The following is a 25,617-nucleotide window of genomic DNA, read 5'->3' as shown; positions in this document are numbered from 1 at the left end:
AAGACGAGCAGATTAAGGATGAGGTAGATATGACAGGCTCGAGGGAGAAAGGGTCCATTAGCGAGGCAGGTAGAAATGGGCGCAGAGGAATGTGGCTTTTTTTTTTTTGAGTCTGGTCTGTTGTTCTGCAGCGATGAAGGGATAGGACACAGGATACTCTCCTTGGGCGGAAGAGAGGGATGACAGGAGGAGAGGAAGAAAGCTTTTAGACGAGGGGGTGGTGGTGGTGGTGGGGTCCTGGAAGCTCCCGCCGTGACCTCGGAAAAAAACAACGGAGCGGCATTATGCGGACAAACAACAATCCCTCACTCTCACTTTCTCTCCTCTTCTTTCATCGCACGGCGGTCCTCTCCCCTTCCCCCCCCCCCCCCCTTCATAAACACCTCTCGGGTTCCAGTGTCTGGAGAGCGGGGGGGGGGGGGGGATACATGAGAGACGAGACGAGAGCGCGCATCCGAGTGTTTTGCGTGTAAAATGACGTCACCCACTTCTGTTTTCCCGCTGTGTCGTGTTGGCCAAATGAGGCGTGGACTTAAAAAGCACCCGTCTCCGAAAAAGTGCCGGAATTGTGTCTTGGTGGCCTTTGTGCCGAGCGAGGCGGGGTGTTCTCGCGATTCTCAAGACGAGCCAAGACCTTCGATGAACTCATCCCTTCGAAACACAAAAGGGAGGTTTCAACCAGCGTTGAGTCGATGCTGTATGATATAACCGCTGCGCCACTTTTGGTGTCATTTATTAGTCTCAAATTAGGTGCCAGGGAGACACAGTGTAAGCATAGAGGCCGTTTCCAGTCTTTCCACCTGCGCCGTGCTGCACTTTAAAAACAGCGACCGTGAGACTGAGCATCCGAAATGTCACGGCATTTGTGGGAGATCAGAGAGTCCACTTAACGGGGACGGGGGGGCCCAGTCAAGAACTGGAGCCGGCGGCGGTGGAGGGAGGTTGAATTGAAACTTTGTCGTTTTTCATCTCCATGTTTGGTGTCCAGCAGCTCGTCGCTGAGGTGATCGTTTATCACTGCTGGCTGGTCAACGCAATGGTGTATATGTAATTGGGTAAATAATGATCTACAGCTACAGCCCCATTCCCAACCAAAAACAACCCCCACCCCCCACCCCTGAACGAACCATCCTCAACTCCCTCCTCTTCCTTGACATATCAGTCCTGCCGGACGTTGAATATGATAATCGTTGCCTCATGCAAACCTTGGATTCTGACATAGGAAGGATTAGCAGCGCTATCTCCTTTCCTGCCTCCGTTCCACGTTCGAATTTCAATCCGGTTCCAGCCTTTTTATCTCTGGGCCTGAATGTTTTCTAAGTCAACTTCCTCTGTCCTCCAGTTCTCTCTCTATTTTTCTGTTTCGGTTCAGCTCAAATATGAGATGTTGGCAAAGGTGTCCAAAACATGCCGCCAGTTTTCAAACACCTGGCCTTTGCTTTTTTTTTCTCCCAAGTAATACCTGGACCTGGACTCTCCTGACTGATTTGTAGTCAGCTCCTCACGGCTGGGGTTGCCTGCTTTTTCTCCCATCGGCTGACCATTCGGCCTAGACTGCGTCTACACCGCTCCTTACCCAACACGAGTGCTCCACCTTGTGGCTAAATAATAAAACGCAACCTTTTCCTTGGATTTCATTTGTCCAATTTCATTTGGTTGCACTTTGATTAAAATGCTAATTGGGGTCTGAATCACATTTAGCTCACCAGTCCTCATTATTCCTGCTGCATCAGATTCAAGATCAAATTTTGAATTTTCAAATGAACTATGCCATTATATCTGGAGAGAGTACTTTAATTTTTGATTGAGGCTTTTCCTGTGACGGCAATGCGATGACATCATGTGCTTTTAGAGTGATGAGATACTTTATTCCCTAAATATGTTGGAAATTCCATCAGTGATAATCACTTTTAGTGTTTTTTTGGTCCTGCACTTTATTGTCACACGCGTGCGTTTTTCAAGATTAGGCCTGTACATAACATTGCCATGTCTACTAAGAACTGCTGCTGATTGTGGTGCATGCATGGATCCCTCGTATGAAAGCCAAATTCTGCCGCCCACCCCCCAAAAAAAACGTATGTAGTAAAAGTAGTGAATGAGAAAATGATAATCATGAGTTGATTAGCCTTTATTATAAAGTACTAATCCATAAGATGGCCCGTATAAATCAAATTTGCACCGTATGTTTTCAAGTCAAACCTATGACAAATCATGACATACCAAATCAAACGTCTCTTATACTTTAGCCTTAGCAAGAGTTCTTTTATTTTTGTATTTCCTTATATTTTTTTTCATTTTCCTTATGTAAAATGGCTTTCCACCTCTGACTTCTTTTGAGGAGCTGTGTCGAATCTGACAAAAGTATCCCCTAACGATGTTATCCGGGTTACCTCGGTTTTAACGCTGAGACTATTTATAATATAGCAAAATAATTATACTGCTATCTGTAGCAGAGATCTCAATTAAAAACATTTGGTGTGGACATTCCCTGGCAGAGAAGGTGTGCCGAGTTTTGTATCTTGACTCGCACCCGAGCCTAAAAGTCGGGATATTGGGGGCTCTGCTGCTTTATGAAGTGCCTAACTAAATTCCTTAACATCCCCCCCCACAGAAACCAAACCCAACGATGAGTGCCACATTATCATAACCTGTTCTTGTTTTATGCTGTACAGGCTGGAGAAAAGCACTACCACCCCTCATGTGCCCGCTGTGCCCGCTGCGAGCAGATGTTCGCAGAGGGAGAGGAAATGTACCTGCAAGGTAAAAGACAAATTCCTTTCAACCTTTTAGTGTAGTTTCAAATGTCAGGGTAGGTACCAGACAACAAAGGGTGTAATCCTAAAGCACATCTATTGTTAGATGAAGCAAAAAAAAAAAAAAAAAAATCTAGTTGTGACATACTTCTTCTTGTCATTTTGTTCCCTTTCTCCTCCTCCCGTGTCTCTAAACTATCAACACCTGTCTTCAGTCTCTCTCGCTCACCGACACGTCACCAAAACATGACGCATTTTGGATGTGCTTCGCCTCCAATGCACTGGGGTTGGCAGCTTGGTCGGTTAATGAATCATCCACACTGCCACACTCACAGAGATGGTATTCATTGCCGGAGCTTTGCTTCGGCTCTTGTTGAATTGCAAAGTTGAACAGATTCGTCAGAAATATATTTCTGAAGCTGTGACCACATAAATGTCATCGCAGCAAAGGAGGAAGTGAGTCGCGCGTGGAATTTGGAAGGTGGTGTTTGTCTTCTTTAGAAGGCAGTTGAATAATTATAGTGATTTCATAGCTTCACTTTGAATCGCTGTCGGCACTGTGCTCTTTTATTTTCTTTGCTTATGACAGGATTTAGGATTTATTTTCAGAGCTAACTGTATAAAGTTGAGAAAAAAACAGAAGCAGGACAATATTAAGCAGTATGAAACAAACATTAGCAATAACTACAAAAATACAATTTTTAAGTCAAGGGTTAGGGTTAGGGTTAGGCTCCAATATCGGCTACCAAAGAACCGACATCCTGCATCATTCGTAACCGACTGCAGGCCTACAGCCATGCTAGCAGCTCTGTTTTTGCTATTCTTGGGCACAATGCTGCCTCGAGCTAAACACTAATGTTAACGTGCTAACAATGTTAACGTCACCACCAGTGATGTTTAGCCTGTGATGTTCACTGTATTCAGCACCAACCGATTATTTTGTGAATTAGCATGGTCGCGTTTGCTAACTAGTACTAAACACAAAGAACTGCCGCGGACAAAGGGAATTAGACACAATTCCCACACATTCCAAGCCAATGTACACACCTGTTCCTAACACACTACAAATCCTTTCTATTGTGCTGGGAACATGAATGGATGAACAAAATTTGAGTCATTTCATTCTGGAGGAAATTGGCTAGGCTAACCAAACGAGAGCCACACTGCCAGCGACAGTGCAAATGCAAACTCGACTGGTGACACGTTGGAAAAATCTCTCTGATAGCTGTCATCTTTTTTTCTCTGTGTCTTCAGGATCCACTATCTGGCATCCTCCATGCAGACAAGCAGCCAAGCTGGAGGAAAAGAGCAAGGTGGGTGGAAAAAGAAAGTGAGGCCACAAATGTATACTTATCAAAAAAAAAAAGACAGGGTACTTGAGACCACTGTGTCACAAAACCCCAACCAAAGACCCCCGGGACTCATTACGTTGCTCAATGCAATATGGGAAGATTAGCAATAACTCTGGTTTCTGCTAACCGATAGTAGCAGCCCTGTAGCTTTACATTCAGTGCGTGCCGTTCCACCGTCTCCCATCCTCATGCCTCACTGTAACCGTCTCCCTCCCAGAAGCAGGTCCGGATACAGCTCAATGATGCCCCTGCGCAACAGGTTGGTGCTGCTGTATGCGCTCTGCACCCACCCATAACCATCTGCTGCATGGGTTGATCGTGACCGTAGACACCTCACTACTATAGTCGCTTCAGGTTGACCAGCAGCCGCACCCACAGGCCACCTAGTGTGATCTTTTGATTGGTCGATGGTCGATGGTCGATGACCGATGACGCTGATTATCTGTAGGTGCATGTGCAGGGACACTTTAATCAGCGAGTGGAGATGACTGATGACTGATACCTGCATTTGAAGGATCTGTATAGTAACACTCACACAGCTTGAAAGACAAACAGGACATAACTGATAACCAGGAAAGTGGAGAAAGACCAAACTATAATAATTAATGTCAATGGAAATATTTAATCTTTAGTCTGTGCTTTAACAAAACCTGTGATTAGCAGTGATTGCCTGGTACAGCTTCACTAATAGCACCATTGTACCATCGTGTGTTACTTATGCACTGTGAACATAAAGTACCAACAATAAGAAAAAAGGTCAATAGCTTTTATGTTGCGATAACCAGGGTTCAATTCCAGCATGCAGACCTTGAAGCATGTCTTGTAATCTCAAGGAAGGAAAAGGTTCAAAAGTGCATAATGATGGATTTATTAACATTGATAAAGCATTGATGTCCCTTTAGACCTAGTAGCTGCGTGTTGAAGTGTTAAGTATTGATAAGAACACAGTTAACTGCTAATAAATACATACAAAAAAGGAATTCCTCTTTGCTTCAAAAAAGCATAGTAAATGTTTAACAACAAAACAATTGGTAAGTGAATTAAACTCAACAAATGTATTTGTAGGCTATGATTACCAATTATATAGATTACAGATTTATTCATGTTTATAAGCATCTAAATATATATACATATGTGCGTATATATATGAGATTTTGAGTTTAAACCATTAAAAAATAATTAAAATTATCAACAGAATGTGAAGAAATAGCAGATTTGATTTCTGATTTGTGTTAAAGACATCCATTTTTTGTGGCACAGAGCTATGAATTGAAGTTAGCATGCTAACTAGCCACTTTTTTAAGGCAAGAGGTGATACTGTGATGGTAAATGTTACCAAAACTCTCCTGGTGCACTGAGCTCCCAGTCCCCGGCAGAGTCGGCTAATAGGAGTGCTAGCTGCACGGCTAGCGAAGCTAACAAGCTAATGGCAGCTACCGTAACCTGCAGTCATTGATTACTCTGGTAGTATGCCGCCCCCTGTTTGTTTGGAGTCTGTATTTGACATATTGCCAGTTCTTACATATTGCAGACGAATGTTAAAACAACCACGTGTAGAATTTAAGTTTAAGCAAAAATAGCAGTGAGATTTGGCTGCTCAAAAGAAAATTTAAAAAAGCAAATTCAAACTTTTATCATACAAAACATTAGCTTAAATATATGAACAATGATTACAGGGAAACATGTAATTTTCTTCTTTGTCATCATGCTCTGATCTTTTTGCATTGAACATATTTAAATGTAGTTGTGTATGCATGTGTGTTGTGTGCTTTTCAGGTGACCCGGACATCATCTGAGAGCATCACTTCAGTCCCGGCTTCCAGCGCCTCGGGCTCCCCCAGCAGAGTCATCTATGTAAGACTTGCACTGCCTCTGCTCTCCGCTATTATCCAGTCGCATTCTCATAAGGGTCATTGTTTCACACATGCTCAGGAATAGCATATTATATGTAAGCACCTTTTTCTACTGCCAGGCCAAACTCGGAGAGGAGATGCTGGACTACAAGGACCTGGCAGCCCTTCCAAAGACCAAGGCCATCTATAACATAGACAGGCCTGACATGCTGTCTTACTCTCCATACGTCAGCTACCCGTCTGAGGAGAGACACTACGGAGAGGTAGAGCAGCCTCGCTGCGTTTCACTTCTTCTTTATAACTTCACATTTCTCTGATCCGGTGGTGGGTATTTACCTGGTACATTTACTCAAGTTTTTTTTACTGAGTTGCAACCCCTGTCCCAACTTTGTTTAAATGTGCTACTGCTATGTACAATATTACAATACTAACTGAGGATTAAAAGAAACTAATTCAAATAAATCATGATCTTTTATTAAGGATTTTGATTATGACTTGAGTATTTAAGCTGAGCATTAATGAAACACCAGCCAGAGATTTTTCCCTACCCAACAGTTTCTCATATTAATGGCCTATAACTGCTCCATTAGTGATTATTGATAGTCTGTTGACCATTAATTAATCATTAATGTTCACCTAGCCAAACTTTACATTGGATTTTGTTATTGAACATTTGTAATATATGATAAAAATGATTTAATTATTGTATCATATTTTATTTATTTTTTTTTTTTTTTGTTTTAAAGGAATTTAAAGGATTTTTGAAACTCGATTAGTACCCAGTAGAGCGCATAACTTGGTCAAGTTCTAATAGTCCCCTTCATCTGCATCAAGTTGTTCTCATTCATAGATGAATATGCCGTAGTGTTTTCATTAAGATCCATGTTAATCCTGCTGGAGAAAAACAACCAGCCCACAAACAGACAAGGATGATAACATCGCCTCTGTGGCTGAGGTAAAAGATAAACATGTCTGGACAAACTATGGGATGGAGTCACTTTTAATGTATACAATCTAATCCTAACAAACAGGTGCTCTGATACCAATGCAACAGAACTGAGCTAATAAGCTAATATTGGCCAGTATCTTACTTGATATTGGCTAATTTGAATTTATGTGTTCATCCGTGTAATCCAATTTGAATATATCAACGTTTATCCAAGTGATTTGATTCATGAGAAGATGATTTGATTTTATCGGAGCTGATTTACTCCTCAGGTTTGATTGACTGAATAAACGTCCTCTGTAGTCTCTCATTTTCCAGTTTGTTTGTTTTTTCGTTTTTTTTTTTACTTTTCACCTTGCTATCACCTCCATCATCATCCTTCCCTCGTACGTTGAAGTCCATAAACAGTCATTCATCAGCGCTGCGCTTGCCTCTCTTTCACAAACACCCATTCCTTTCCGGTGCAGTCACCGTGTCGTAGCCCTGAGCGTGTAAACTGAGCGGTATATATCGGGGACTCACTTGATCCAGTCAGATCCATCCATGGGGAATGTCCTCACAATGGGCGGCATGATTCACTGACATTGCATGGTCACTCTCATGGTTGGATGCTTAACTCATATAACCACACATATGAGTTCGTCCTAATCATTGGCTCTCTCCCCCTCTTCATTTGCAGTCCCCTCAGCTGCTTTCTCCCACTCCTACAGAGGTAATATACACTGTGTCTCACTGTGGATGTCACACCCTTCATCAGTGCTTTCCTGTTTGTGCGTCTGTGTATATGTGTGTGTGGGCCCACTAAGTTGTATTACAATACTTAAGAGGACTCTCTTTTGGTGTAAATGTTTGAAGTAAATGTATTTCAGGGGAACAGAGAGTTTTTAAAGGTTTTAAGGTTAGGTGTTGTAATTGTCCACACAAACGTTACTGTTTCAGTTAAAACAACAAAAATATGCTTTAAGGATGATTACAACTGGGGTCTTACGTTCATAGTGTTAGCCATCATCATCGTAATTCATTTACTCAAGTAATTTCGAAGATAGGGGCAACATTGTGACATCACTCAAATTAAGCTGGATGGGCAGGAAACACAAGCAGTCAGGGATTCTGACATGAACCACTAGACATTATAAAATGAGATTAGTCAGTTGTGATTGTCCTCGAGCAACATTAGGAACAAATCCAACTTGGCAATGTCTGATCGCCGTGGCTCTTGCTCCATCGTGCTTCTTTTTGACACCTTAATCATTGCCCGCATCTCAAATGTAGTCAGTGATTCAAATAGGTCGGATGCAGCAGATGCGTGACAGCTGTTTCTGCAGAACCAGTTGACATGTAAGAACCTTGAATGTGTTTTCCGTACACTGGGTGGACTGACCCGTTTGAATAAAGGACCAGTGTTAGCTGTGCAGCAGTCAGGGAAAATTCAAATTGAAACTACACTACTCCAGATGAGTCAGGGATATTGGAATATATTAGTGTTTCCCCTGCATTGTTCATTCTGTGACATATCCCCAAAAATAACGCAACATATTTAATTGGGCTTTTATTGCATATCCGTGCACAGGCATACTGTATATGCACCCATATCCCAATATCTCTAACTAATTTTGAATACTGTGGTTTGTATTTCCTTTGAAGTAAAGTCATTTTCCATTAGCCACTATGCATAATTGATGTCAGTGAAACGCTGACAGTGTATGCCAGCCATCCCATGGTAACTCTTAACATGTGTGTCCATCCAGGGTGATGGGGAGAAGTCGCCCCGGCAGCGGAGACCCTCCAGCCCCAGTTCCAACAGCTCCCTGGGGGGCTACGGACGTTACACCCCGTCCCGTTCTCCCCAGAATTACAGCCGACCAGGTATCAGCCACACACCCACATGACAAACAGTCCTTTATCCATTAATGCAGTTCTCATGTAAAAAAAACCACTTCTGAGTTTATATTTCTAAGTTCTTGAAGGATTACATTACCCATGAATCTTGTAAAATCACAAGCATACTCTTTCCCCTGATAGCACTTCTGAATAGTGAATCATAGAGAATAAGTTTGGGAAGAAAAATGCTTGCATACTGTATTTAGGGCAAAACATCTGCTACAAAGATCACACATGATTCATCACTTGCTGCATGTTGAGAAGATTCCCTGCTGCTGACCATACCCCAAACCAGAAATTAGATGCCATGCCCCTCTACGGTTTGATTAAAAATCTACAACCTTATTATCACATTGTCCAAACCCATCAAGCTAATAAGCATCTGCTGTTTTTACTTCTGAATTGACGTTTTCCCCCCTGACAGCAGCAATTCACTCTCGCAGTCTGATACATCCTGTTCAAGCATTGCTTCAAGTGGAAGTGACGTTATTTCCTGTTTTGGGCCTCTTTTTTGATCAAGCATCTCAGAATTCCCCGCTAGGAAGTGTACTGACGTAGGAATACCAAACACAAAGTTTTGAAACTTCCTACATGGATTTCTTTGAGCAAGGAGAAGGATAGACACAAAGGAGAAAGTTCAACTTGTTTATGTTCTCCTGGCAGCTGTGGTTTGGAGTGTTAATCATCAGAAAAAAATGGAAATGCAGAAAATGCCTCTACAGCACTATGTATATGTCAAAATCAATACCAATCTTAAATCTCATATTTCCCAATATGTCATTTCCATAGCAGGCTGTTAAGTAAACACTGAACGCTATGTGCGTACTGCTTACAGTTATTAGGGAGTACTGCTGTATGAGAAAAAAAAGTTGTTAACAACATTTGTATATTCACACCCGTACTTATGACCAACTATTGCTGGCCAAATGGTATTGGTAGCATAGTCACCTTCAAGAAGAAGAATGTTTGAATGATGAATCTCGTCAAATAGGTGATAACTGATTTATTTTTGCTAGCTCTATCCAAACACACATCTTTTATAATGTCTGTTGGATGTTTTATTCTATGTGCAGTGCACTAACATGGAGAGCTCTCCCACTGTCAAAATCTGCTTATGAAATACATGAATACAATTTAAACTTTTTTTTAGGTAGTTTTGCCTTTGGCAAATATGATACATTGATCACATAATTGGTTCTAATAGATTCAAATTATCACTTGTTGCAAAGTGTGTGCCTGTCCTGGTTTGGACACCTCTGGAGCTTTAAATGTGCAATAAAAACTGATAGTAGATATTACCCGTGTGAAGAGTGTTGATAAAAAGCTTTTTCACACTAGGCCTTAAAAAAGTACAAATGTGCATCAATCTCAGAATTCTTTGGCACTTGTTTTCGATTTCCTACTCTGAGACACTTGATAAATAAAGACCCTGTTGTAGAATAATAAATTCAGTGTTGGTACATCTCAGAACCTAGGCCATGAACTGCCTTGTGTCTTGAGTTCTTCCATTTAACATTTGAAGAGGATATAGGGATTGCTTCATAAAAAAATAGAATCAATTCATTAATTTGTTTTGTAAATAGAGAAATATTATAATTGTGGAAAATCCTTAAGATTTGCTGGAGATATTTAAGATCATAATTTATGGATTGACTGTGTGCTGTCAACCTCATGTAAAAGGATCACACATTTATTTACAAGTATTCATACCTACTATTCCTGTTTTTCCATGCAATTACAAAAATACATAATTAAAGAAAAACTTAATACCTTGACATTTCATCTGACTCAACATGTGTCATGTAATCTTATTGGTCATTCAGGGCCTGAGATATACCTTGGCAGTAGACCCAGCAGCCAGGCCCGTGACTCCAGTTCCCTCCCTTTGCCTCCAAATCTCATGGGTGCCATTAAGTACCCCTCCACCTGTGCAAGGGACTCATCTTCCCTCCCCATGTACTATTCTGGTGGTACTGAAGGCAGTGGTGGCGTTGGTGGTGGTGGCAAATGCTCACCCACACCAGCAGGGGGCAGTGCAGGCTTGTCCTTTCACCTAAACCCCACCACTCTGGCCATGCTGCAGCAGCACAACTACATCCCTTACTTCAGAGGTATCAAAGCACGTGAGACCAAGACCTGGTCTAATACAGACATCGGACAACTTGCATTAGTCTTGTCAAACAGAAACAAAAACTGTTGGCCCTTTCAAGACTTTCCCAAAAGCTAAAATTTGAAAGGGGATTCAAAGTGCCCCAAATACGGGGTTTCCAAGGTATTCCCCAAGCAGAACAGAAGTTTGCAACCCTTGGATTTAGGGTTGAAAACATGAAAATGTAGCAAGTTGTAGGTCCGTTCTGTGTTTGACCGGGACCAAAGGTCCTAAGGAATGTGAGTGCTGTGATACAACCATTGAATTGACTTCACTTGGCTTGGGGCAGTGGTCCATCACAAAATTAACCATGTGTTGGAAACCGGTACCCTGGGTCTTTTGGTTCACCATAGACCCATGAGTCATAACAGGAAACAGAATGTCTGACCTTTTGTGCGCTGCATTTCAGTCTGTAACCACTGTTTGATCACTCACGGAGATTTATTTTCATTAATTGTTGAACCAAAGCCATGGAACTTCTAATGCTATGCACGATACCACATGGCCTTGAATTCAACATCACAGATCTGTTCTGGGAACATTCCCATTGCACGCTGCAACCCTGCGGAAAAGCTTGTCCAACCAGTTCCCTTTGATTCATTTTCTCCTCAACCCCTGGTTCTCCTCACCCCTCAGGGTTCAAACTGGACCCCCTACCTGACCCTAACCCTAGGACATCCCTGCATCTCAGTTTACCTCCTCCTAACGGTAAAAAAATACAACTAGTCTTTTCTCTTCTGTGTTTCCCCTCCCCTACTGGAATGGTTAGAAGGTTGTGTGATGTTGTCCGGTACTGTGGTGTTGTCTGGTCTCATGGGGTGCATCAAGGTACATTCTCAGGACCACTCAGTTGTTTCTCATTCTGCTTGCCCTGTTCACTTGTGTCTGTGGACGTGGTTGTTGTCGTGCATGGTTTAACTTGAGATAGAACCTGAGTTATCTTTTAGAGGACAGTTAAGGAGGATTTCATTTTTGTGCTTGTCTGTTCAGATTGCTGACCTTATTGTATGTGTCCACCTTTGACTTTGAATATACCCCCATTGTTTTTCCCAAATGAACCCCTTGTTTATTGTAATGTGTTAGACTTTATGACCTATGGCGTTGACCTGCTTTTGTCCTCGTTGTCAATCTGGAGGAGAGTGGAGGGATCTGATGACTGATAAACAAAGGCACTGAGGTTTGCAGACAGGGTGACAAGAGTCCTTGGTGACGTCCGCTGTATTTGCCAAGGCACTGCTATGAACATTATGAGCAAATGAATTCCTTGGAAAAAAACTCCCTTGACCAAGGCATTGACAAATACCAAAATGTTTCAACTGCAAACAAAAGAGATAAGAAATAGGAATTAGTCAGCTTGTGTTTTTTTAGACTCTGCAGAACCAAAGGCGGTGTGTCTACATTAGACATCCGGTATACTCGTCATCTGCAAATGTTATAATTTACAAATTTTAGCAACAGAGTTGCAAGAGCTGCAAGAGTTGAAAGAAAATAGACAACACAGTTTAGACTAAACTCAGGAACTTTAGGATTTTAGTTTTGTTACTTAAACAAAAGCCTAATACCTTCAGTTCTTTTGGCTTTAACATTGTGTTCACTCACAAAGGTGCTGAGATTTACGAATTAGTGGTCAGTCATGTACGTTGTTGAATAGCACACCAAAAAACTAGGAATGACAATAAAGTTACCAAATCCTCTGTTTTGAACATCTGCAGTTTGAAGTCCAGCTATCTGTTTGAAATGTGAGCGTCCTTTGCAGGGCTCACATCTGGTTTGTTGTGCAATGAGGACTTGTTGAGGTTGGATTCCTATTTTGCCACCTCCTTCCACTTCTGCTTTCAAATAAATGATTTGCTATTCTTGCTTGCTCGCGACTGTCAGCTACCCAGCTGTTCCAATATCTTATACATTATGTTGATGAGTACTAGTAAACCAGTAATCAGAGATATACATACAAATCACAAGTGGCTGGATCTTTAGTTTCCTTTAATTTTGTTATACACAGTTTCACGAGAATATGCATGTTAGGGGAGGGAATGAGCCCTGAAACCTTAAAGTAGGCACACATCTAACATATGCTTGCTGGAGCCATGGCTGATTAGAAGGAGGAGGTAAAGAGGGCAACGACATGAGCTTCCACTTGAACATTTGCACAGAAAATCACGAACACGCGGTCCAGGGTTTTGGTGGCTTTTCCATGACAGGGTGGAGAGGCTGAGACTTTCTCCGATCCGCGAGATGAAAGAGAGCAGGGGGAACGGAGGAATGAAATAGCCCAGGCAGGCCAGAGCTGTAATTTAGGGGTCTGGTTGCCAGTTGCAGTGGCATGTAAAGTAGAGCGCTGCTAGCCCCGTTCAAGCCCAAGCTGTTCCTAACATGCCGTGAAAGAGGGCTGTTTGTTTTCATGCAACAGGCTCACGCTTTCATGATCTATCAGGTTTCCTCAGATGAGTTTCTGTTGTAGTTGGACTTAAGAAAAGCCCAGGGTGCTAGGATGTGTTGTCTAATGGTGGAAGTTGAGAGCGAGTTGAGGTAAGAACCATGCAGGGATGAATGAGGCATGCTTTTTTTTTTTTTTTTTTTTTTTTAAATTTCCCCATTCCTTTTTCATGACCCTCAAACCATCTTTTATTTCTTGTTAATGTGTTATTGCTTTTTAATTAATGAATGGCCTCCACCTTTTGATGAATGTGTAATCCGTTAACATCTCCTCCCTAAACTTTCCAATCCTCCGACACATCCTATTTTAGCTCCAGATGTTTGCGTGGAGGATCTGCCCTACATTTAGGCCTGCACTAACACCACTCTGGTGTATTCGTGTGTGTGTGTGTGTGTGTATGTGTGTGTGTGTGTGTGTGTGTGTGTGTGTGTGTGTGTTCGCGGGCATGCGTGCGAGATTGCGTGTGCGTGTAGATCACTACACACTAACAACACTGCTGCGTGTGTGTCGGTGATCTCATCCACTTGCATCCAGATTGCTGCCGATGGTTGTCCGAGGGAGACGAGTGTGTGTTCAATCAGCTAACACTCGCTCATGTACACCCCCAATCTTGTCTCTCTCTCTATCTCTCTCTCTCTCTCGCTCTCTCTCTGTTTCTTCCTCAAAGCTCTGGATGTAGAGTGTTTATTACATTTGGCCTGAGGGGTGTCAGTGACTCCATCACCCAGCCTGCCTGTGACGTGACACAATGGGGCTGCACCCTGGTTGTGATCACAGAAATTAAACACACATGGATGCAGTCAGCAAAATTCAAACGTTTACTACACTCTCACTCAGAAGAAATGGACAAATGCAATAACACCCATTGGGCAACAAAGACTGATGAGCGAATGGATAAACAACGAGAGAAGACCACTGCCAACGTGTTTGCAAGAACTTAGCGTTAAGCTCGAAAGCTAAGTGGAAGGAAATGGATGCAGTGTAGAGAGCTGAACAATAGCTGCTCTTCCCTGACAGCTGTTTCTGAACATCTGTGGGGACTTTTCCAAAAACCAGCAGGGCTTTAGTCTGCCATAGGTGTGTCCATGGTCTGGTTTGACTTGGTATGTTGTTCCACCCCGGCAGGGATTTGCATCTCCAGCAGAACAGGGCTACCTGCTTGAAGGTACGTCTTTAACTAATGACGAGCTCGTCTTGAGTTGCTGATATTCAAATGCAACAGGCTGATCCATGGCCGTGACAAGTGGTCAAAGGAGCAGCTGCAAATACACTTCATTCCTGCAGTATAATTGAAGAAAAGCCGCCGCTATCAAAGCTGCTAATTCGGTGATCAACACTTCCCCTCCGGTTTTAAGCAGAAGGTGTCAGAAAAGTTACCACAGGTAAAAACTGGGACATGATGGCAAGCACTCTTTGAGACATTGTATCGCCCACTGAACAGATGCCGTCCATTTACATCAATTGCATACTATATGTGTCGCACAGCCAAGATCAGCATCTTAGGTTTCACTGGCACTTTGTGAAGAATCCGTGAGGGAGCACTTAGCTTTTAAAGGTGGTGCTGCTTGTCAAAGAGACGAGCCACATGCTTCCCTGTATCGCTGTTCGAGATGTGACAGGTTGGTAGAATGAACATAGCACGACATTATCTATTCGAAAACGGTAGCTTTCAAAATCCTACAGGATGAATTTTGTGTCCGGTATAGACAAAAAAATACAGTAAATGGCTGGGTTATCAAGTCACCTGCATCATTGTGATAATAACAACTTAATATTTGAGATTTATCAATATGGTTACCATAACGCTGCTTTTTTGCATTTTTCTCCCAACCCTTTCCCTTTTTGCCTTTCATGCCCACTGCCCACCCTACTCCCAAACTGGAGGTAGTGAAAGCGGCCGGAGTACCCCCAGCTTATCCACCTATTCTGATGGCAAATCCCCCTCCTCTGCTTCTACATACGTGGCTGCTCCCCGGCATTTCCACATACCAGGTAGGCCTTGGGTTGCAACTCAAAGTTTCATATTTCCTACATCTTTAGACGTCCAGCAGAGTAGGCCATCATTAGTTGACATGAAGGGGTATCAAAAGGTAAGATGGGTTATGGGATTTCCAGAAAGAATTTGTGCCTGCTGTAACATTTACTATTAGAACCTTCATCTCTCATCAGAAATGTGTTAAATGTGATACCAAGGTTTAGGCTGAAAAACTCCCGTAGTTGGAAGTTTTAAGTCTTTTGAGACTGTTACCTAACCAACATGATTGCTTTGTCCAGGTTTAAACTTCAACTGATGGAGGTTAGGAAATGCAAGATATTTATTTGGTGTTTGGTGTTCATTAGACTGCTCTCTTCTAAGATACATACAGATAAGTCCTATGAATCTGTCATGTGTTAGATATGGACCCTTATGCAAGAATATTTTGTAATCTCATCCTGAGCCATGTCCTTTTTGTGAGGTTTGCTTTGTGTTCCGCATCTGATTTAGCAAGCCATGTCAACTGAAAATAAACTTGTCAAGACACATTCTTCAATTTGAAGTATTCTAGAGCTGTAAGTCCTGCCGTTGAAAATTAGCAGATGGACATAACAAATTTACAGCCCAACTGCATCAGTAAAACAACATAAGAGGTTGATTGCATGGCGCTGATCACGACCCATATATGCATTTCTTCTTTGGCGAAGTTCTCCAGTGGTCATAGTAAGTATTACAGCAGCAAAGGAGGAAGTCAAACAAAGTGTTACAAAGAGGGATACGGTTTGCATAGGGACAAGATGGGTAGCTTGGTAAAATAAACACAGGATTTTCACCCAAAAGTGAATGGTGAGTTATTTAAGCTTACCAGCGTAGTCAAGTTACATCACATAACGTGACGTAACCTAAGTTTTTTTACACTTTTCAGAAAGGCAGACTTTCTGAACATGACTTGTATGACAGATATGGACTACTGTAATTTTAAAAGACAGTTCTCACTACCCAAACATAAAAGTTAAGATTGACAGCTCAAATGAGTGGTTCTTGCATGAGGCCCAAGTCTTCACATTTCCATGCCTTTGTCTTATGGTTTGTGCTCTGTATAGCTCCAGGGCTCTTTTATTCCCAGCATCCCCACTATTTGCCAATTTCAAAGCGATTTTTCAGCAAAGACCTTACATGAAACTGCATCACTTAGAATTACATTTACACTATACTTGGAAAGGAGTTGACATTAAACGGCATTTCCTGCAGTACTTTCAGTCCCCTCACAAAGAAAAATTTGTTTGATCCAACATATTGTTCCCATTGACAATTACACTGTCAGTCAAGCAGGGTGAAAAAAAAACCTCCCATGTTGGAAGCAAGTTAAGTGGAAAAAACAGCCAGTGATTATCCACTTAATGGCTTTCATAGTCATCGTCCTTATTGCTTTTATATGGATATTGTTTCAGATGCTGGCAGGCACTGAAACAAGGCCTCGAACAAAAAAAAGCCCAGATGTGTTGTTTTATTGTGAGTCATGTTTCTGCTGTGGCTTAATGTGTGACAGTTGTTGCTAAGCATCTCGTTTCGGAGGCCTGGCTGGGTCCACTGACACTAAGATGGATTAGAGAAGCCTCGGGGTACAAACATACTGTCCCCATTATCCTCCAGAGGCACTTCCTCTCTCAGTACAACAAGACATCAGTTACCTTTCAACTTTGTCACTATTTTTGTGATGTTTGTATTATTAATTTATTGATTCCAGTGTTTCCCACACATTAATTTTATTTGTGGCGGTCTACCACATATTGAATTTCTCTTTTTGGAGCTGCGTGTTCCGTTCTCACCCACTCAAGATAGCACACCCGTCAGAGAATAGCATGATGTTGTATACTCCAATACAGTGGGTGGCATTGTGGTTTTTAGTCCGCCGGTAAAACCAATGAAGAAGAGGAGGAGGACCATTTAACGCAATTGGCTTGACCGTAATTTCCTCGGCAAAGAAGACGGCTGGAGTCATCGTTGAGATCAAGCCCCCACAAAGAGCATCAGGCGTCAAAGCCAGTTTTTGTCGTCGCCAAACCATGTAATTACATTGTCATGTGATGCATTGGGGACTTTCTCACAAAAAATAACATTGTGAAAGACACATCTTTAAAGGGTAGTAAAAGCCTCACAACCCTGCCAAATGACCTGTTTTACTGTCAGAATTTGGACAATTTGGTCCAATAAAATTTGGAGAGTATAGAGGAGCCACCTGATTAAATTTTATCCCCATCCAAGTTAGCTCGGTGCTAAACTGGAAGTTAGCCGACTCGGCCGGCAGAAGTCTTGAGTGCACATGCTCTATGGCACCCCAGCTGGACAGCCTCCGCCACAATTAAAGTCTGATTCTGTGGGAAACACTGTATCAATTTGAAAATCTCAAAAGGGTGCTAATACGAGGGTGCTGTTTGATGCCATGTGTGGTTTCCAATATGATCATTTGAGTGTCGTTGAATTGTTCTGCATCAAATAACCTCCCATTCAACAAAGACCAAGACACTGACTTAATTTGAATATGTTGCATGAATTATATTAAAAGTGCTGATGTTTCTGATGTGCCATTAAAACAGAAAGAAGAAGAAATTGAATTGTTGAATCGAGCTCTACTGCCCCACCCCACCCCCCTTTGGCTTCTTCAAAATATCTCATCTTTCAATAACTGCTAACTCATGCTTCTTTTCTCCATTCTCTCTCTTTCTTTCTCTCCCTCCCACATTGGCTTCTTCCATTTTCTTTCCTCTGCGTCTGTCCCCATCTTCAGAGACTATGGTCAAAGATAATCTTTATAGAAAACCCCCCATCTACAGACAGCATGGTACAGTCTTCTTCCTTGTTAACACTTCCTTCTCTGGTCTGGTCTCTGCACGATGTGTTGCATGTCGCCTGTCAGTCATCTCCTTATCTCCTTCCCTTTTTTTTTCCGAAGAGACTCCATGGATCTACATGCATAGCGCTGGAGTAAAAAAAAAAAAAAAAAAACGACTGCATCTATGTTATTTTATGTTATCCAATCAAGTCAAAATTGCAGAATCTGTCAAAGTTGATCATTTTGACAGGGGGCAATGTTGATGATGAGACTGACTGAAAGAAGCCAAACACTATTTTTTGCAATCCAAAGGTAATGCCACTGACTAAAGACAGGCAATGGTGTAGGTAGTTGTTCACAGTAACTGTGAGACAGTAATACACTCCAGTTTGAGTAATGCATCAGTAATACAGTAACACATAATCCAATACCTTTTGGAATTTCATCCATGTTGAACAATTCTGCAGTGCATCATTTACTTCCAATGTCAGCAGCAATACAAGAAGAAGTACTTCATCGTGCAGTACAGCTAAGGCAACACGACCTAAGTCAAGTTCCAACAGTGTTGGTGGAAACTTGTAACAAAGTAATCTGTTAGAGTACTCAGATTACATTTTCGTTGTAATGAGTAATGTTTGCTGTCTGATCCTTTTCTTTTTTCGTCACAAAAATAAAATAAAATACATATCATATACGAGCTATAAGAGCCTGTGTTACCGCTGTATGCCTCTGCCCAGTACGCTGTTAGATTGTTAGCAAAATAAACAGCTGTAAATATTATATTGCTTCAGTTATTCCTATTATGGTTGGCAATTTTGCAAGATTGTTAAATAGAGCCACTTTAACTGTTCAGCCCCAATATTACCTTCTTTATAACCACAACAACCATCCTTCCCTAACTTTAATCAAGTGTTTTAGTTGCATAAAAGCATTGTTATAATTATGATTACAGTAATAACACATTATGTTTATTATTATGTTGTGCTAAAGCTGGTTGTTGAACAGCCCCGTTTCCAGAATAAAATGTTGGCATTTTACATTTCTGACAACCACATATACATTCAAAGTTGTTCACGTCGTACATATCATTTTAACATTTCTACAAAGCCTGTCACGTCACGTTTACCATCGGGACATTTTTATAAGCTGTTTCTGTGGTGACATTTTTTTTTTTTTTATCTTAAGTCAACACATCATATGTTATAACCCTTACCGATTTGTTTTTGTGCATGAACCTAACCGAGCCACAAGCACCACAGCGTTGTGACAAACAAAATTAGAGATGTAAACCTATGCACACGCCCAGTTGCAACATAAAGAAATGTACAGTTTCAACATATCTATGATTTGCAGAAAGGGACGTTTCCCTAATTTATCCTGGTGATTGGGTTGGTCTTGAACACTTTAACATGATTGACAGCTCCAACTTATAGAGGGCGGCGTGGCAGATGATTTCGGCAATGCCTAATTAAATGGTAGATTTAACATTTAGATTAACTAGAAGGAGGCGAAAACTCTAGAGGTAACATCATATTGCTCTTGTTTTTTATCTTGGAAACAAAGTCTTCAAAAACATTGCCCCAAATTTCAATATCCGATCCAACAAATTGTTTATTCATCTCCTCGTGGGACCGATCGTTGCAATTTGGTGGCACTTGGGTGTTAATTTGCTCGCTCCGTTCATGCATGTCTGCACTCATCTCACCGGCTCATTTGTTGGTTTCAGTGGTGATGTTGTGACTGTGTGTCCACTTGTTTGGTGCGTGGTTGCATACCTGATTCACTTTGTATGGTGACATTGTTGTTGTGCCAATCACTGTGTCTCTCCCCTCACCACTGTTTGTGTGTCTTATTGATGGTGTACACTTTTTCTCTGTAGTTGCCCTCGAGCTATACAGTATGTCACTGACAACACGATGACACAGGAGTCCAAGGAGCTTTTATCACCTCTATCACATAATGAAATAGCCGTCTTTATTAGATGTGACAAGTACATCAGCTGCATATGGCATACAGATTTATGACATGACTGTCAGCATCTTGATTGTGTGCATCCAAGCAGACTTGAGGACACTGATAAGGTGTGTGCTATTTGTCAGTAAGATGGAAAAAAAGATCTTTATGTACTTAACCTTGAAGCCCCATGAAAGTGACATTACATTTGAATGGACTGCACATACTTTTGTGAGTATTGGCCCATTGGTTAAATAATCTGATACATGATAAGATAGTTGTCATCAAGAGAACAAACTGAGGGATTTGGGAGCTTGAATAAGTCATTTGGGGATTTATTAATTGTATAGGACAATTTATGAATGGCATTACACCCACTGTGTGCCATAATAACCAGACTAAAGGGTCTGTATAGAATACCGAATAGAATAATAAAAACAAATTGCCCTGAGGGTTATGTTAAAGAATAGGCAAAGAAGTATTCAAAATTAAAAGGATTCATCATCTGGGGAGCATGCATACATGCATTCAGTTTCTATAAGTAATAGCAGTAATCTACTCATTTGAATTAGAGATATTTTGAGTACAGTGGATAATGGAAGAAAAGGACAGGAGATGACAACAAATTACTAAATGATCCTATGGCCCCATGGGATTATGGGCACTGTGATTCTTTATTCAGATATCAAAATATTCATTAAGGGGAAGTTTTGACTCAGGTAATTTGCAATCCTCAACGGACCAAATCCTGAGCAGATTGCATTGAGGTCATGGCTATAATGGGTCAGACTCCCAAAATGTCGGCGCAGACCTGTAAGTGTGATGTGGATATAAATGTTAGTGGTTGCTGTCTGTTCTGTCTGACCGTGCAGTCACACAGTGCATGTAGAGCTCCCTGTAGATGCCATCTGCAGCTGATGATCCAGTCATGGTCCACGCCTGAGTTACTGTAGAGTTAATAGTGCAGCACAGTGGCGCCGAGGGGCAGATGATCCAACACGTTAACTGTGACATCCTGTAACATCTGACTGTTTTACAGCTTCTAGAACATCCTGGCAGGATGGGGAGGATGGCAAGGTGGGTCTGTGTGTATGTGTCTGTGTCTTGTCTGTCCATATCTGCCTCTCTTCAAGTCATTTTTCTCAAACTTTGCAAATTACTGTACATCCATTCACTAATTCACTAACTCATACTTCTCCATCATCCATCACTTCTTGGCATCCTCTCTCCTTCTGCCTTTGTCTCTCTGTCTCTCTCCGTCTCCCTCTGCCTGTATAGAGGACCAGCTGGATGATCTTGAAGAGTGAAATAGACGGACACATGGGTCCAGAAGACCTGGATCCTCGCAAATCCACCTGCAGTCTGCCCACTGACACCTCCCAGCCTAGTGAGTAACCAGTTAGTACGATCAACCTGGTGTCAATGACATGAATACATCAACAAGGATCTTTACGGTATCCAAAGTGGAAAAATAAGACTAAATATATGTATTTACTTCTTTCTGCAGATTTCCCCTACAATAAGTCTGCTTCCTTACCTGGATATGGACGGAACGGCATCTACAAGGTGAGCTGCAGTGATCGTGACATGAAAATGCTGAGTCGCGATTAACATCTCTAACGAACTCTGATTGGCTGTTCAACTAAATCAGGGGTCAGCAACCTTCACTATCAAAAGAACTATTGTCTTCCCCGTCCCTACCCAGAAAAATCCACCTGGAACATATTTGTGTCTTAAAATTAAGCTAACGCAGCCTATAAAGTCTAAATCAACCTATCAGCATTATTAATAGACCTAAATGAGCATTCGTTTATATTTTCACATCACGTGGCAACTCTGGAGTGGGCTATTTATTATGCTTACAGTATAAGGCACTTGAACTCTGCATTTCCATTTGAATGGTGCCATGTTTTGGTGCATTTATGAATTGAAAGTACTAGCCTACAATAAATAGAAATAGCAGTAGAGTAGCAATACAGAACTATATATGCAGGCCTACTTAAGTCCTCCATGCGTTGTGAAAATTTACAAAATCAGAGCGGCAGTTTTCAGACCCCTGAGAAAAGGGATTCAGTGCACGAGAAAGGAGACAGAAATAGGAAAGGGAAAACCGTTTGAGTGCACCATTTAGTGCAGCTTCTCCTTATTATTCTGCTCCGCCTCTTCAACAGTCCAGTTTTTGTTAACTTTTTGTCGGACTTGTTCTCAGTAAGAAGCGGCTATATCACTAAAAACACAGCCATCCACTGTATCGGAGTATGTAAAATCATGTTATTCGCTGACGGGTGCCATGTCTTGAGTGAGAATGCGGCCCCAAAAACAAAATATCAATATGTGGCAGCCAGTGTTAATTTTGTGGTGAACCGCCACAAATAAATTCATGTGTGGGAAACACTGGTTTCCAAAGGAAAATAAACTACTCTAATTAGAAGTCACACCAAGTGAGTGCACCCATACTGACTGTCAGCATTTAAGCTTTTGTCTCTGTGTTCGCTTCCATTAACGGTGGATTGAACTGGGGGTTTGTTTCCTAACTTCCTCTGATTTCCCTGTTGGATCTCTTTAGCGACCAACATTCCAAGAACTTAGATATTAACTTGGTGAGCATAACCGGCTGAACAAACGACTAAAAACTACAAGAATAAACCAAAGTAGTAAGAAATGATTGCACTCCTATAATCCATGTACCTACCTCATAACTTAAACCCTTGCCTGTCTCATCTCGCACCAGGGTTTGTATATTTCCACCAAGCCAACATGACACTATAACCCAAATGAAATAATAACCAGTCCTCAGAGTCTTTGGGTCCCGTCCAGTTCACGTCTGGCACAATAAAACCTGGGCCCAAAGCCTGGTTAGGGCTCGAGCCATGCCAGGGGGTGCGCTCGATTTGCGCTGGCTCTCGTTCTGAGAACTCCGAGCATTGAACTCATTGCAGTGTGACTCGTCAAGGGAAATGGGGTGTGACTGTCACCATGGTGTGGCGAGAGCTGACTGAGGTGTTTGGGAGATCTGACGGTAATTGCATTTTAAGCCGCTAGGTAGTAGTGTTTCTCATCCAAGCTCTATAACCCGCTCTGGTACAGTCATCAGACGGGGCACAGTCTTCATGTGTTTACACCATAGTTCCATCAAACTCACACACACACACACACACACACACTCTGCTTATCAATACATGGAGGCCTCAGAGTAGAGTAGAGTAGAGTAGCGTTCAAGACCATTTGACAGTGTGCCTTCTTTTTTCAAAATGCAAACTTTTCCCTAACAGGTTTGGTATCTGATTACACAGGGGGATCAGTCAGCCATTCAGTCCTCACTTAGGAAGGGATCTGGTTTATTATGAGGACGTTGGGGGTTATTTAGTCTATCATCCAGCGACATGAAATATTGCCGCTCTGTGTTTGTTGACGGATAGAGGACAGGCAGACAAAAACAGTACAGAGAAGGAAATGAAGGCTCAGGAGCCGGGACCGATTCGTGGCGCAAAAATATATTGAACTATTATTCACTTGCTGACATTGCCGGTTAGTGTGTTTGACATGGTGGATTAAGTGTGTTTTGCGGAAAGAAGGGGAGGTTGTATTCTCTCCAAAATGTGATTACATGGAGCATTATGCCTGTAGAATACAGTATTGTTCCGTGCAGGCACATTGTTTATATGCGGGATAAGTAAAAGTGCTCACTTTCGATTTAAAGTCAAACAGACAGTAATCAGTTACGAGCCTTGCATCTACAGAAACACAGTGGCTGGCGCTGCTGTACTCGGGCACAGCAGTGCCTCGAAAGAAACGCTAACACCGGTTTGCTAACGCGCTGACCGTGCTATCATGCAGACATTTTTCAAGCAGTATTTATCGCATTCGCCATCGTCTGACAGCATGTTAGCATTTTATGCTGCTAAAGCTAGTTAGTACAAAACACAAAGCTCAGCTGAGGGTGACGGAACCCCACAGTGTTTGCTGGTATTTTGTCATGAACCGTCGTACCCCGGCCACATTACCGATTTAATCTTTTTCACTCGAACGTGTACTTCCGAGGCAATAAAGTAACTAATCATTGACTCATGGACAGCAGCTCCAACCTCAAAAGAAATTAAAAAAAAAAAAAAAAAAACTGTGATAGCAACCCATATTAGCCAGATTAAGTCTATTGGTGGACAAACAACAAACCCCCGTGTCACATCACTCCCTCTCTTTATAGTCACTTTTTAGTTTCGCCAAACTAAGTGATGTAGGCGCTTCATCAGAACAATGTGTCATGCTCACTTCCCATCGGTCACCCCGAAAGAATGTGAGAAAAGCAGCGACTAAAAAGGCTTTCAGATGAACCCTGGCTCTGATAAAGACCAGCGATGGAGCAAGCAGTCTGAATTATGGTCTAACAGGTCTTTGTTTATATTTGTGTGTGTGTGTGTGTGTGTGTGTGTGTGTGTGTGTGTGTGTGTGTGTGTGTGTGTGTGTGTGTGTGTTGCTACAGGCCGCTGAGATGGTGGAGGATGAAGTGGACCCAGACTCCCAGAGCTGGGGAGGCATGAGAGGTGAGATTGAAACACTGTCCGACGTCAAGGTTCTGGCATTTAAGCTTGAACAGTGTCTGAGGGTGTTATTTTGGGTCATCTGTTTTACTGCCGAAGGCCAAACTGAAGTGAACTACATTTCGCTACATTCTGACCAAAAGGTTAAAAACCATCTTGAAAATAAGCTGCAGATTGATCAGTAATGAAAAAAAAACGCTGGAGCCGCAATGTTGAACCATTGTACCAAGTTGGAAGTTAGCGGTTGGTTGGTTCCGGCAGAATTGTTCCCACTGAAACTTTCCTCTAATGCTACTGTTGAGGTTTATCAGGAACATATTCTCTAGTATACCTTTTATTGGTTATTGTTTTGGATGTTTTCCTTCAACTCAACAATGTCTTGACTGTAAATAGCCTCTTGAACTAATTTATAACGTTACCCCTGGCCACTGTACCAGACCAATCAAGGCATTGAATGGCATCTGTCTGTACAAAAATTGAGGTAAAAACTTTTTCTAACCATAGAATAACTCTCGACAGATTGGGGAGGACTATCCGCGGCTATACTTTATGTCGTCGCCATCGTTGATCAACACCATGTCCCCACTCTCCCCAGGGTTCGCTCCCCGGACAATAGACAGAGAGTCTTAGTCACTGCAGCTTGGTTAAATTGAGTTAAAAAATGTTCCTGAACATCAGCGAAACCCTAAGAATAATTTGTGACGTGAGTTCATTTGAATGGTAGTTGCAGAGCGGTTACAGTGATCAAATTCAAGTCATTTTTCTTTTCACGTGAATTTAATAGACATTTGTGGGGCCTGCCAGTTCAGGACATGAACTGGCAGGCCCTAGGTGAGTTGGCATGGTATTACTCGTGAGTTAACCGAGAGAAGTCTCAGGTGTTATCACCCTGTGCAGAAAACGAACAGGACTTTTACCTCTGGAACCTGGGACTCCGAAAGTAACTC

General features: G+C 42.0%; 1 protein-coding gene across 12 annotated transcripts in view; it reads left to right on the top strand.

The window, feature by feature from the left end:
* ablim2 (actin binding LIM protein family, member 2) overlaps positions 1-25,617 on the top strand; it is a 94,517-nt gene that overhangs the window by 61,692 nt on the left and 7,208 nt on the right. For 2 of the 12 annotated variants that reach the window (XM_037112556.1, XM_037112555.1), the window contains exons 7-20: positions 2,673-2,760; positions 4,008-4,066; positions 4,323-4,364; positions 5,882-5,959; positions 6,078-6,221; positions 7,584-7,616; positions 8,653-8,770; positions 10,609-10,896; positions 15,256-15,363; positions 18,135-18,188; positions 21,172-21,209; positions 21,411-21,519; positions 21,640-21,698; positions 24,613-24,673. In XM_037112556.1, the coding sequence (XP_036968451.1) occupies positions 2,673-2,760; positions 4,008-4,066; positions 4,323-4,364; positions 5,882-5,959; positions 6,078-6,221; positions 7,584-7,616; positions 8,653-8,770; positions 10,609-10,896; positions 15,256-15,363; positions 18,135-18,188; positions 21,172-21,209; positions 21,411-21,519; positions 21,640-21,698; positions 24,613-24,673 (1,279 nt within the window). Of the gene's footprint in view, positions 1-2,672; positions 2,761-4,007; positions 4,067-4,322; positions 4,365-5,881; positions 5,960-6,077; positions 6,222-7,583; positions 7,617-8,652; positions 8,771-10,608; positions 10,897-11,570; positions 11,643-15,255; positions 15,364-18,134; positions 18,189-21,171; positions 21,210-21,410; positions 21,520-21,639; positions 21,699-24,612; positions 24,674-25,617 lie in introns of all 12 variants that reach the window. The other 10 variants (XM_037112561.1, XM_037112558.1, XM_037112562.1 and 7 more) reach the window with 10 other exon arrangements.

Source organism: Acanthopagrus latus, chromosome 10 (genome assembly GCF_904848185.1).
Source record: "Acanthopagrus latus isolate v.2019 chromosome 10, fAcaLat1.1, whole genome shotgun sequence".
Classification (NCBI taxonomy): domain Eukaryota; kingdom Metazoa; phylum Chordata; class Actinopteri; order Spariformes; family Sparidae; genus Acanthopagrus; species Acanthopagrus latus.
This window is presented reverse-complemented; position numbering and strand designations above follow the sequence as displayed.